The following is a 13045-nucleotide window of genomic DNA, read 5'->3' as shown; positions in this document are numbered from 1 at the left end:
TGATGACAAAGGTTCTCAGTGGGAACCCGCCTCTCTGGGTGCATCATGGTATGTTTTTCCGGCTCAGACCCAGCTGGTCTAGTGTTGGTAATAGAATGAGGAAAGCCTCCCACTGCTGCTACATTTTCTCTTCTAAATCATTCCAGCAACCTGGCGAGCAACCGAATTGGCACCCTGGAGTTGGGAGCATTTGATGGCCTGTCACGGTCGCTGCTGACTCTTCGCCTGAGCAAAAACAGGATCACTCAGCTTCCTGTGAAAGCATTCAAGCTACCCAGGCTGACCCAACTGTGAGTACAGAAACCTGTGCTTTAATTAAGGTTTGCTAAACTTTATGGGGGCTAGATTTCCCCAAAGACTTCATACCAATTGCAACCCCTTCTTCACTCCTCCTTAGGAAAGCTCTGCATAAACTATCATTAATGGCCCTACTGCAACACCTAATAAAAGCAAATTAGGAGCTGGGTCCTAATTTGCTTCAGATTGCTGAGGAAAAGATCCACTGAGTCCATAGGTGTTTGTACTCGCTGGTGTTTTCCAAAGTGAGACGAGGAATCCTGCTGCTTTGCTGATGCTGGCTGATGCTTAGGCTGTGTGTTAGTTTCTTACTTATCTCAGAAGCTTTAGCCTCACGTTTAACAGTGCCCAGACAATCTGGCAAGAAATGACTATTGTCTTTGCCTCCTCAGTCTTACAAGATAGCAGATTTACTTTCTCTTAAAAAGATTTATTTATGTAGTTCTTCCATAACCAAGGCCAAGTGTCCTCCTAGAATGGCCCAGGGTTTTATATTCAAGAATCCTTTCATTAACCAAAACCTAATGGACTTGTTTTCTTCTTGTTCTTTTTTATTTATTTATTTTTTTCGTGGCACTGTGGGTGGAACTCATGGCCTTGAGCTTGCTAGGCAGGTACTCTACCTGTCAAGCCACTCTGCCAGCCCTTTTTGCACTGGCTGTTTTTTGATATTGGGTCTTGCTTTATACCGTGGCTGGCCTGGACCACAGTCTTCCTATTTGTGCTTCCTAACATGGGTAGGACTACAGGAGCACACTACCATCATGCCTAGCCATTGGGTGAGATGGGGTCTTGTGGATTTTTTTCATGGACTGGCCTCCAACTGTCATCGTCCCAATCTTCATCTTGTAGTTAGCTAGGATTAGATTACAGTCTTGAGCCATCATGTCTGACCCCCATTTCTTACTTGTTTTTTTGTAGGTTCTTTTTAGCCACAGAGTGTATTTCAGAAACATAAGGCAATTTTGGAAATTTTGTTTAAACAGAACATAACAATTGTTGAAGGGCGGGCTAGCATAGGATAGGGTACACCCCAGTCTTCAGTGCTGCTTGCCGTCCATCACCTCCTTTAGATGGTGGGTCCTGAGCTTTGCTCTTTCTCATCTATGGAATCTCAGTGACGCTGAGTCATGAGACATGGTTGAAAAGTTTGGGGAAAACCAAGGGTGTTCTGGTTACCGTGTGCTTCCTTTCCCTCCCCTTCAGTTGTTACGAACCCAGCCCGCCGGACTCCTGGCATCTTTTATCAACTGAGGCTCTGTTGTTCTGGGGCTAGAAGCCGAATATTTGTGCTTCATAGATTTCTCTCCCCTAACCCTTCTTCCCCCATATGCAGTAACTTCTCTCCATTCCCGGAGAGCCTAGCCAGTGAAGGATCTGGTGTGGACTTCTGTTGCTGAGCTGAGACACCTCACTAAGGCTTCCTGAGTTACGCCCATGCCAGCTGCAGAATCATGAATTGTGTTTGTGCCCGCTATGCTTCTCTTGGTGGCATCATCAGTGCCTGAATGCCAGGGAGGTGTGTCTTAGGCTCTCCTGTGACTCGTTGGCCGCTGTTTCTCCATTGGCTCAAAATCCCAGCTGGGCCCGCCTCGGAATGTCTGCAGGTGATGTTCTGACCCTATGGCTTTATCCTAGTGACCTCAATCGGAATCGGATTCGGCTGATCGAGGGACTCACGTTCCAGGGACTGGATAGCTTGGAGGTGCTGAAGCTTCAGCGAAACAACATCAGCAAGCTGACAGATGGCGCCTTTTGGGGGCTGTCTAAGATGCACGTGCTGTAAGTGTGCAAGCCCTGCTGGGCTCAGGTGTGAGAACTCAGCATGGGCTCTTTGTGTGTGTGCACCTGCGTGTGTGGTGCCCATGTGTATTCATTCAGCTGAACAAGGTGTGTTGAGGAGGCTACCTAGACACGGCCACCTCCCTGTCGTGGGCCTGCCTCTAGGCCCAGCTCACTACCTTTGCAGACTGGACCAAACCTCAGGTGTTTTCCTAGCAGAATAGGAACATTTCCTGGAAGAGGTTTAGTGGGTTCTGTCAGGTGTGAAGGAGGTGAAGGAAGGAGCCTCCTGCTCTCTGGGCCTGCTCTCTCCCTCCCACCCCCTTCCTCTGGGAACCCTTGACTGCAGAGCAACTCCTCCCCACACCCTACAGGAAGTTCCTTCTCTCCTCATTTTGGATTTGACAGTCTTTCTTGCTGTGCACATGGGCCAAAAATATATAGTTCATCTTCAGAGAGATTTATTCCTGCCTTGTGAGCTAATCAAAACCCTTGGTGCATATGTGCAGCTTTTACCAAGGGACATTTTCTTCAGCCAGATGCGTACAGCCGCAGAGCTGCCCAACTGCCAGAGTAACTGGAAACAACAGCAGACACATATAGAAAAGCAGTCGCTGCTTTTCACTTTTCAAACATTTAAATTTGTTCTTAATCAGAAGCAGTGCATTTGCATAATTAAAATCAGTATAGAAAAGCAGTCCTTGCCCACCACTTTACCCCTCATCCCCTCTTCATGCCAGTGGTTCTCTCTAGGGGCTGTTGCTTCTAAGTGTTTTTATTGGGTTTTTCTTTTTGCTGGTGGTTACTTCCATGTAAACACACTGTGAACTTGAGTCAGTGTAGAGTCAGTGACTCTACAGTTGGTTACTGTAGAGTCAGTGGTTCAACTAACTACCATCCTGCTCCCTTCCAGTATTATATCGCAACTTTTTTATCCTTTATTGGTTATCTTTGTAACAGAAACCAAAGCCAAAGACCTAGGTCCAGGCCCCTGCTGTGCTGTAGACAGAAGCACGTCCTTCTGACCATTCCTCACCCACACACACTTTGTATTACGAGGACACAAACCTGCTGCTTGACTTCTCACTCTCCTTATTTTGAATAGTGGAATCTCAGTTTTATGTATTAAAAACCAGTTTTCTTTCCTTAAAGTTGTCATTTTGGAATCTGAAATCCAAGTGATCATGTGATGGATAAGCTGAGGTTAAAAGCATTTAATATAAAGCATTAGAGCTTTATAAATTAAGTGCTTGGTTTTTGAGCACTTGGAAAAGTAAGGCAGAAAAAAGCGAAACTTGGTTGCTCAAAGCCCTTGTCGTATTGAACAGGGAGTAAGGTTTGAATTAGTAACTTCTGTTAAAAAGGCCCGCAGTCTGTGCTGGAGCCATCTGTGGCTAGCGTGAGTCCTGTGAAGCAAGGCAGTGGCATACAGGTGTTCCCTGATGCACAGTGGACTATATCTCGGGAAACCCATTGGAAGTTGGAAATACCAGCATTGCAAATGCATCTAACACACCTTGTCTTGGGAACATTGTAGCCTAACGCCACAGAACCCTATACTATGGATTGTTTCAACTGGTGAACCACTGGCCATCTGGGAGCCATCCGTGGCTTTCTGCCCAGCCATTGCAAAAGCATTGGACCTCATGCACTGGCCTAGAAAAGATCCACATTCGAAGTTACAAGTACAGTTCCTACTGAACGCATATCGCTTAGGAGCCATTGTAAAGTGGAGAAATCTTGAGTTGGACCATAATATGTTGAGCACCAACTCCTGAGCTCTGTGCTTGCATCCTGATGAGCATTTTCTTCTTTTGGCAGCACTGGGGTTTGAACTCAGAGCCTCACATTTTGCTATGCAGGCACTCTACCACTTGAGCCATGCTCCCTAACCCTTTTTAGCTTTAGTTATTTTTCAGGTAGGGTTTTGTGTTTTTACTCAGGGCCACATCAGACAGCAATTTTCCCATGTAAGGCCTTCTGAGTAGCTTGGATTACAGGTGTGAACCACCATCCCTGGCTTATTGACTGAAATGGAGTCTCACTAACTTTCAGCTTGGGCTGGCCTCAAACTGTGATTCTCCCAATTTCTGCCTTCTCTGTAGCTGGACTATAGGTGTAAGCCACCACTCCTAGCCCTAATGTACATTTTCTTCCTTCCTTCCTGTATGGGCCTATAAAGTTGACACTCTTAGATATTGCCATTTCACAGATGCTCAGGCTCATTAAGTCATCAAAGTGGCAAAATTAAGATTTAAATGCAAGTTTCAGAAAAACCACAGAGCTGTAGCTGGGTCCCCTAACATAGTGGTCTGGAGTCCAGACTTTGTTAGTGAGACCTGGGTTTACTCCATTCTGTCCTCTTTACTACTTGCATAACTGTAAGGTGGGGAAGATGAGGGCAGCCTTCTTTTTCTCCTCTCTGTTCCTCTTATGGGCTTTGCCCTCCCTGAGAACACCTCTGCCCTTTTATTTGCCTTATTCACTTTTACTCGTCCCCTTGCCCTCTGACATTCTTGGTCTGCCTTGGCTCTCTCTTGTCATTCTGGTTGTGTTCTTCCAACTGCCCATGTGCCTGCATACACACTTTCCCTCCCTAGGCCATTCCCGCCTCGCTGGTGACCCTGGTGTCTGGTACAGGGGGGCTTCCTATTTGCTGTCTGACGAATGAATGACAGTCCCCTCTTTAACCTGTGTGTGGCTGTCATTGTAGGCACCTGGAGTCCAACAGCCTGGTGGAAGTGAACAGCGGCTCCCTGTATGGCCTCACGGCCCTGCACCAGCTGTATCTCAGCAACAACTCCATCTCTCGCATTCATCGTGATGGGTGGAGCTTCTGTCAGAAGTTGCATGAGTTGTAAGTGTCCTCGGCTTTGGTCAGTGACAGTGTTTTGACACAGTGCCTGGGCAGTCCTCCAGAGCCCAGGAAACAGTAGGCCTGGCCCCCTTAATAGCACGGTAGACTTGGGGGGTTCAGGCAGGCCAGCAGCCTACCTGGAACAGCGCTGAGTCCTTTCCTTCCCCACCCTCTATGCTTGTGGATTAGCAGGGACTCCAGGAGTGGCACATAGATCCCCACAGGGCTCTTCTGTTCCCAGGACCTTCTTGGGTCTGGAGACAGTTCCTGAAGGAGAGGACAGCCTAGAGTGTTGTCACTGTAGCTGTTTTGAGAGTGACAGTACCTTAGGCCCATACCACGGAATGAGCACTTCCCTAGAGAAAGGGCGTATTGGGCTCAAACACCAAAAGTCACATTTGAGTAGGACAGTGAAGCTAAGATGACGACATTCTGGTGGCGGAAGAATTTGTGTGTCCTTAGCGTGTCCACCATCCTTCCCTCAGACAAGTTCTCTGGACACTTGGCTGCTGCCCTTCTGTTTGCATTGGATGTGAAGGAGACGTGTGGTCCCTGCGTCCCTTTGGGAGATTTCCAGACAGGGTTCCCGGGTTGGGCTTGAGAACATCCTAGCTCATTAATGCCCAAGCTTCAGAGCACAGCAGTGACACTCTTCCACTGTGCTGGGAAGGCACGGCCTGGGATCTCAGGGCAGATGTACTTACTGATGTGAACACAGTAGCCAAGGACTCAGTGAGCCTATCCCATGTTTAGAACACTGGGTTATTAGAAGAAAACCCCAGGTCCTCACTATGTTAGTTCTTTCAGTTTAATAGGCTCTAGTTTAGTTTATAGGTTTATTTTCAAAAGAGCTTAGGAGAGTTTTCTTCCATTTTTTCTTCTTCTAGACTTGGTTGTAGGAGAAGATTCACCCACTAAAGTGAGTGATTAAGAGTGCCGAGCCTTATTCTGTCTTGTCTTTTCTGACCTCACCAGGCATACTCAGGGGGACCTTTGAACTTACTCTGGACTCTTGTAGTCTGTGTTATTACCTGGTTATCTGTATTCTTCCTTTCTCACTGTGTGTGTGTGTGTGTGTGCGCACCCCCCACCGGCCCCTCGCCCCCATCAACCTAGAGTTTATATTTCATTGAATCCATCATGATGTAGTGCAAAAAGCCATAGGCCTGCCTTTTTTTTTTTTGGCACTTGCTTCCTTGGGATTTTGTGAGTGTGTCTTAGTGTTAGCCCTTTCAGATTAGCTTCCTGATGCTTCCAGGTACTGCCCTTGTCCACTGACGTGCTATTGGATGGCTTCTTATCAGCTCTTGGCTCAGGCTAGGATTCCACCAGGGAACTCTAAGGCCCTATGGTTTTCTGTTGGACAAGCTTGGAAGCTATAGGGAAGCAGAGAGGTCCCCAAGCCAGACCAGTTCCCACAGTGAGGATAAATCCTTTGTGACTCGCCAGTGTGCATGAGGCCCTGGGAAAGGCCTACTTTGAGTTCCTTGCTCCATTTTCTGGCTGATGGACCATGTGAAGATGCTGCCTATGCCCTTTAGAGGGGCACAAGGTACTGAAGTTGTCTGGCTCAGTCCTAGCAGCTTGGCCCATATTCAGGCAACCTCAGACCAAAATGCAGGATTGCTTTCCTGTGTGTTTCCTGCCCTTCCTTTAAACTAAAATCTTTAATTGCAGGTGAGGATATAATTGTGATCTCCTGCCAGGTCTTTGTCACTGATAGCTACCATGACTTATTTCTCCAGGAGGAAAGGGACATTGCTCACTGCCAGTTTTAAAAACGCACTAATCTTCACTGAAGTTATTTTCCTGTCCTAGTCCAGGCTTCCCATTTTTCAATCATAGATGACCAGAATGCTCAGTAACCGGCCCAGGGCCATGTGAGAGGTTTGGGAGTGCTAGGAGAGGCTTGGTTTTGACACTAAGGCAAAGTGGATGCTTGGGGAAGTAGTCCCTGCCCACCTCACCCAGCAAAGGTGAGAGGCCCTGATGTGACTGCCCCAGGTGGTGACTCCTGGTGCCCTCTGCTGGCTGATGCAGGGAATGTCACAAGGACTCCCATGTTCTGTGCAGAACCCCTCCTGGTCCTGACCAGAGTATCGGGCTTCTGCCAGGAGCCTCAGTCAGGACACCAGTATGAGGTAGCTGGAGCCTTGAGGCTTCTTGTGTTGTGTGACCTTGTGTAGTCTTCACAGTTCATTGGTCTCCGTGATGAGAATGATGCTGGGCCCCAATTGGTATCTAGCTACATAGCCACTTTTACTTAGGATTCCTGGGTCCCCTTCCCACTGAGTCCCAGTCACTGTGGCTCAGTTGTTCAGGAAGGAAAAAAGAAAGTAGGTGTGCCCTATGTGGCCCAGTGGTGACAATTGCCTCCTTATCCCTTCCTCAGGATTCTGTCCTTCAACAACCTCACGCGGTTGGATGCGGAGAGCCTGGCGGAGCTGAGCAGCCTGACCACCCTGCGCCTCAGCCACAATGCCATCAGTCACATTGCCGAGGGCGCCTTCAAGGGACTCAAGAACCTGCGCATCCTGTACGGCTCCCACTGTTTGGGTGTTGGGGTGGGAGAGCAGAACAAAGCAAAACAGCTGCTTCATTAAGTTCCCACTCTCACTGCCTTTGGGTCAGGAATTGGACCCCTAGCTGACCTTCTGTGGACACACAGTCCAAACTTCCACATCACCAACTGAAAGAGAACGTTGAGCAAAAAGATGTACCTCTCTCCCCAGGATGGAACCTGTAGAGCAGTGACAACTCTCTCTTATTTTTGGTTTTTAAAAAACATTTTTAAAATAAATATTTTATTAGGGAACATTCGCTACACGGGGGATTTGCAGTGACAACTCTGATCAGACTTACACTGCACAATGTCCACATTGCCCCCATTGTCCCCTCCCCCCCATCCCCTCCTCACCCCAAAGCCATTGCAAGAGGTTGTTCAGCTCTGCAAGTCCATTATTCATATACCGTCCCCTTGATCTCCTTCCTTCACCCTCCCCCTCACCCTGCACACACTGTGCCCATTTCTCAGTCCCAGTTTTCATTATTAATATTCAAGTTGACGTTCAAAGGTGCATCCCAATGCATGCCCTCCATGGGTGTGCCCCACTTTGGTCTCTTCACTCCCTTCAAATATTCTCCCTTGCCATTTTCTGTTAGCATATATTAGTTGTTCAGGGGTTTCATTGTGACCTTTCCAAATATGCTTATGGTGTACCCTGATTAGATTCCTCTCTCCTTCATTCTTCCTCATCCTCACCCCACTTCTCACAACAATTTCAACAGCTGCCATTGTTGTATTTTCATACATGTATACAAAGTACATTAACCATGATCCCCTTCCCCCTTTCTGTTCACCTTCCCCCTCCCATTATTATTATTATTATTATTATTATTATTATTATTATTATTATTATTATTTGAGACAGAATCTCACTGTGAAGCCCAGGCTGGTCTTGAACTTATGCTCCTCCTGTGTCAACCTCCCAAGGGCTGGGATTACAGGCACCTGCCACCAAGCCCAGTGAGGTATGGCAGCTCTTTAAGTGTTGTTATCAAGCAATAGTTCTTGTGATTCACTTGGCAGGATGCTGGGGTTCTGTTGGTGGGAAAAGTGTCCCCAAGCCAGGTGCCTGCAGTAGCTTCCCGGACACCAAACACTATGTCAGTCCTTCCAGTCTTGAGCCTTCATGTCGTAACTAACATTTTTAAGTCCTGTGTATATTTTTTTTCCTCCAATGCCACCATTCATTTCTCAGTGCTAGCATTTGAGCTTCAGCATACCCAGCATCCAGGACAGGTGGAACTGAGGGGGCCATCCCTGTGTGCTTTCCTGTGGCTTATTAGGGAACTGTGGAGCCTGGGAGGTGATGGTACCATGTTCCTCTGTCTAATTAGGTGGGGTTGCCAGAAGTTTCTGCAGGATGCTTTTCTGGACTTTGCATAGACTATTTCCACACAACTATCAGCATGAAGTCCCCAAAGAGGGCTGGCAGGGTGGCTCAGGTGGTAGAGTGCTTGCCTAGCAACTGTGAGGCCCCGAGTTCAAACCTCAGCACGGCCAGAAAGAGAAAGCATAAAATCCTGAAAGAGTGGCCTGTGGTTTGTCACCAGACAGTGGTGGCAAGTTCTGAGGCCTCCTCCACAGGCATGGCCCTCCATGAGGACAGGCTGCCTGCCCAGTGTGCCTGGAGGAGGCCTCTGCACTTGCACCTGGCAGAGTAGGCTTTTGTGGTGACTCACTGCTAGAGCCAAAGCCAAGCTATTCCAGCCGAGGTCAGCCTGTGAGCTCTTGCAAGGCCTGAATAACAAAGCTGGGAACAGTCAGGCTGAGCAGGCCAGAAAGAAGAGAAAAACTCTGGCAGCAAAGGTTTGGAGCAGGGAGACGGGCACACAAAGCCACAGCCCCAGCCCTGGCCCCAGCCCCTGATTTGTTCAGTCTAAAAATAACAGGGAACCACTCATTGAAAGGAGAAGCCCTTTCCAGCAGCAGAGTCTCACTCTTGAGCTTCCTGTTGTAAAGGTCACAGCAAGCTCTTTTGCTTTTCAATCAGCGCTCCCCTCTGCTGGCAGTGTCACTGCAGGTTCTCTGTCTGTCCCTGGCCAGGTTTGCAAGGGCTCTGAGAGGAAAGTTCAGGAACCAAGGGCTTTGTGGGAAGTTGGAAAGGGCAGTAGTGTTCAGAGTGGGGGCCTGGCTGCCAGGTGTGGTGTCTCGCCTGGGCGTCATGACCTGCCCTTGGAAGCTGAGGAGGCGGCTGACTCATCGGCCTTGGGATTTGCATGTCGGAGGAGCCTGGGTTGTGGAGTTGGCCTCGTTGCTTCCATCCTGGCGAGTGGGTCACAGGTCTGACTCAGCACCCAGATGTCCTCCCTGGCTCAGAGTCTAGTGCTATGCAGACCTTATGAGGAGCCAGGCTCTAGGCTCCAGACCCACTGGCCAGTGTGGAGGGGCCCCAGGCCAGGGCCTTTGCCAACCCTGTCTTCCATGTGCCTTCCACAGTTGTTTGGTGAAGTACAGAAAAGGGACTCTGGTTGATGTGAGGGTAGACAGGAACCTTAAGGAACCTTTGGGACTGTTGCTCCTTGCCAGAACCAGATGTTCACTTGCTGGGTGTGGGGGGTGAGGTGGAATACAAGCCGCTTCCCTCCCCAGGATTGGCAGAGCTGACTAGGGACCTTGGTTCCCAGCTGGGAGTGGGGGAATCGGCTTTGTTGGAAGGCTGAGAAGCCAGGCGCACACTAAGGGCTGTGCTTCTCATGACTGGGCCTCTGGGGTGCACGTGGGTGAGCCTGATGGTGTGAGGCTGGTCTACCTTTCATGTTGAGTAACAAGGGAGGGCGCTGACTAGAGGGTGAACTTGCATTCTGTCTTCTCCCCAGGGACCTGGACCATAACGAGATTTCAGGCACAATCGAGGACACCAGTGGCGCCTTCATGGGGCTGGACAGCCTCAGCAAGCTGTGAGTACTTTTGAGTGTGTGGTCTGAGCACTGGTGTGCAGGGTTCGTCACTGGTGGCTCCTCTATGCCTCTTTGTCCTGGGCCCACATTGGGGTGCGGGCCCTACTGAGACTTTCTGCTGTATGTGGGGAGACAATGCTGAGGATGAGCGGGTGACTCCAGCCTATTTAGGATAAGAGCTTCCTCCCTGCCCCTGGCGGATGCCCAGCTTTTAGACCTGGTGTTTGGTGGCCTGAGCAGGCTCTCTGGGGTCAATTTACAACCCACCTAAAAACAGCTAAGTTTTTTTGTTGTCTTTTGCGCAAAGGAGTCTTGCTTTCTTACTCAGTTTTTAGAAAAGTGTGAAATGTCTCCTGCTGAGTAACTTGGTGGTTTTGAAGTGTCTGTAGTATTTTTGTTGCCAATCATAATCTCACATAGAAACCATCACTACCAAAATCAATAGTAGTAGCTATTTTGAGTTCAATATTTTGGGTCCCTTTTAACCCCCAATTCCTAGATTTTGCCAGTTATTCTGTTAGATGTGTGTGTGCACACGTGCAAGAGGTATGTGTCTCATGGGGGCAGGGTCCATCATGCAATCTTTTTGAGAGTTAAGAGAAATGAAGGGCTCTGGCCGAGGCCTCCATAGCTGGAGGTGGCACCAGAGCTGGCGTTTTGCTCCCTTGCATCTCACCAGCACCTTCTGCTGATGGCACCAAGGAGCACGTGGGCTTGGGGTGATGTCTGCATGAAGGGGAGAGAGACAAGATAGTCACCACTGACTCCCGAGCCTGGTCCCAGTGACCGAACTGAGCAGAGAGAGAGTGAAGTAAATATTTTGAAGCCCTGGTAAAACTTGAGGCCCTGTGAAGCCTGTAGTGCAGAATCTGGGGAGTAACTACTGATGGGTTTTGAAGTGTGTGAGTTTTCACACCTTTTACACTGTGGGAGGGTGCTGAGTAAGAACAGCCCATTTGGCTCTGAGGATTTCTCCTTGAGCATCCTCTGCTCTGGTAGTGTGTCGGAGGTACTGTCAGTTCTTCTTCTCTTCCCCAAAACAACCTCCTGGCCCTTAATCCATATGCCAAACTTGGGCAGACTAGAAAAAGTCACATGACCAGGGCACAGCCTGTTGGTAACGAGGAATTCCGGGCTGGGATGGTGCTACTGGGTGCAGGGCCCCTGAGCTACCGTTCACCTTGTCTCCCCTGAACCAGATTACCTGTGAGGTGGGGAAGAGTGGGTAGCATTGCCATATTGTTTGTGGGACCTGGAGCCACTGTGTGGGTGTTATGGCTTCCAGGAAGTTCTTCCTTGACACAGTGAAGAGAGCTCTCGAAGTGTGGCAGCCCTGGGAGCGCTGGGGATTGTGGAGCTGTGTGAATTGGCCTGCTGCTTCCTGAATGCCCGCCTGCCCTGTGTTCCTTGGTGCCCTTTCTGTCTCTTGTTTGTGCACCGCACTGAGCAGCTCTTTCAGAGGCTAAAAGAAGTCTCAGCCCAGTTCTTCCTACTCACACTCACTCTGTTGACACAGGCTCCATCCACTGAGACATGCTCTCCATGTTGACCTAGCCTGAGACTCCTGGGGATGTGCAGTGCAGGGGCTCAACCTTGGTCATCCAGCCCCATTGAATCTGTAATTTGAGGCTGGGTGGTGGCACAAAAAAAGAGAAGCCAAGCATGGTGGCTCATGCTGTAATCCCAGCTACTTGGGAGACAGAGATCGGGAGGGTCATGGCTCAAGGCCAGCCTGGTCAAAGAAAAAGTTAGCAAGACCTCATCTTAACCAACGAAGTTAGATGTAGTGGTGCACACCTGTCATCCCATCTACACAGGACAGTCACGGTCTGGAGTGGCAGGGGCAAATAATGTGAGAACCCGTTCTAAAAATGACTAAAGCAGAAAGGACTAGGGATGGGGTTCAAATGATAAGCACCTGCGTAGCAGTGCAAAGCTCTGAGTTCAAACCCCAATATGTACTCCCCAAAAAAACAGTGAAAGAAATAAGGGAACCAAGCATGGTAGCAAGAAGCAGAGTCAGAACTGTGGTTTGAGGCCAGGCCATGCAAAAAAGCTAGTAAGACTATCTCAGAGAACAAACTGGGCATGGCGATTATGCTCATAATCCCAACTAGGTAGAAGTAGGGGGATTGCAATCTGAGGACAAAATACTGAAGACCCTATCTGAAGAATAACTAAAACCAAAGTGGGCTGGGTGTGGCTGAAGTGGTAGAGTGCTTGCCTAGCAAGTGCCAGGCCCTGAGTTCAAACCCAAGTACAACCAAAGAAGAGAGAGAGAATGAGAGAGATGCACTTAATTGGTGAAAATTGGACAGCAAAATTCCTTCATGTGTTTAAATGTATGCAGTCAGTGGCCTAAGTGTCGTGATACTGTGGTTATGTTGCAAAGGAAAAAAAATGATGTGATGCCTTTGAATTGGGTTCCAAGTAATCTTCTGTGTTTGGAAATGGTGAGCGGTACGGGAGCAACAGGATTGGCACTATGTGTTGGTGGCTGTAAGGGTGTGACCCACATGGGTTCATGGTTCTGTTCTTCCATGATGGTGTGTGCAAGTTAGTTTGCACATTAAAAGGGAAAGAGAAAAGTAAATGGTTTCCACGTGATCCTGGTTTGCAGTTCTAGTTGAGTCCACAGGGCTTGGG

General features: G+C 48.8%; 1 protein-coding gene across 4 annotated transcripts in view; it reads left to right on the top strand.

Annotated features, from left to right (window-relative positions):
* Positions 1-13045, top strand: part of Lrig1 (leucine rich repeats and immunoglobulin like domains 1) — a 108380-nt gene that overhangs the window by 76113 nt on the left and 19222 nt on the right. For 3 of the 4 annotated variants that reach the window (XM_074044170.1, XM_074044169.1, XM_074044171.1), the window contains 5 exons: positions 147-290; positions 1936-2079; positions 4793-4936; positions 7329-7472; positions 10319-10399. In XM_074044170.1, the coding sequence (XP_073900271.1) occupies positions 147-290; positions 1936-2079; positions 4793-4936; positions 7329-7472; positions 10319-10399 (657 nt within the window). Of the gene's footprint in view, positions 1-146; positions 291-1935; positions 2080-4792; positions 4937-7328; positions 7473-8449; positions 8468-10318; positions 10400-13045 lie in introns of those variants that run through there. The other variant, XM_074044172.1, reaches the window with a different exon arrangement.

Source organism: Castor canadensis, chromosome 10, assembly GCF_047511655.1.
Source record: "Castor canadensis chromosome 10, mCasCan1.hap1v2, whole genome shotgun sequence".
Classification (NCBI taxonomy): domain Eukaryota; kingdom Metazoa; phylum Chordata; class Mammalia; order Rodentia; family Castoridae; genus Castor; species Castor canadensis.
Note: the sequence above shows the minus strand (reverse complement) of the source record. Positions and strands in the feature narration are given on the sequence as shown.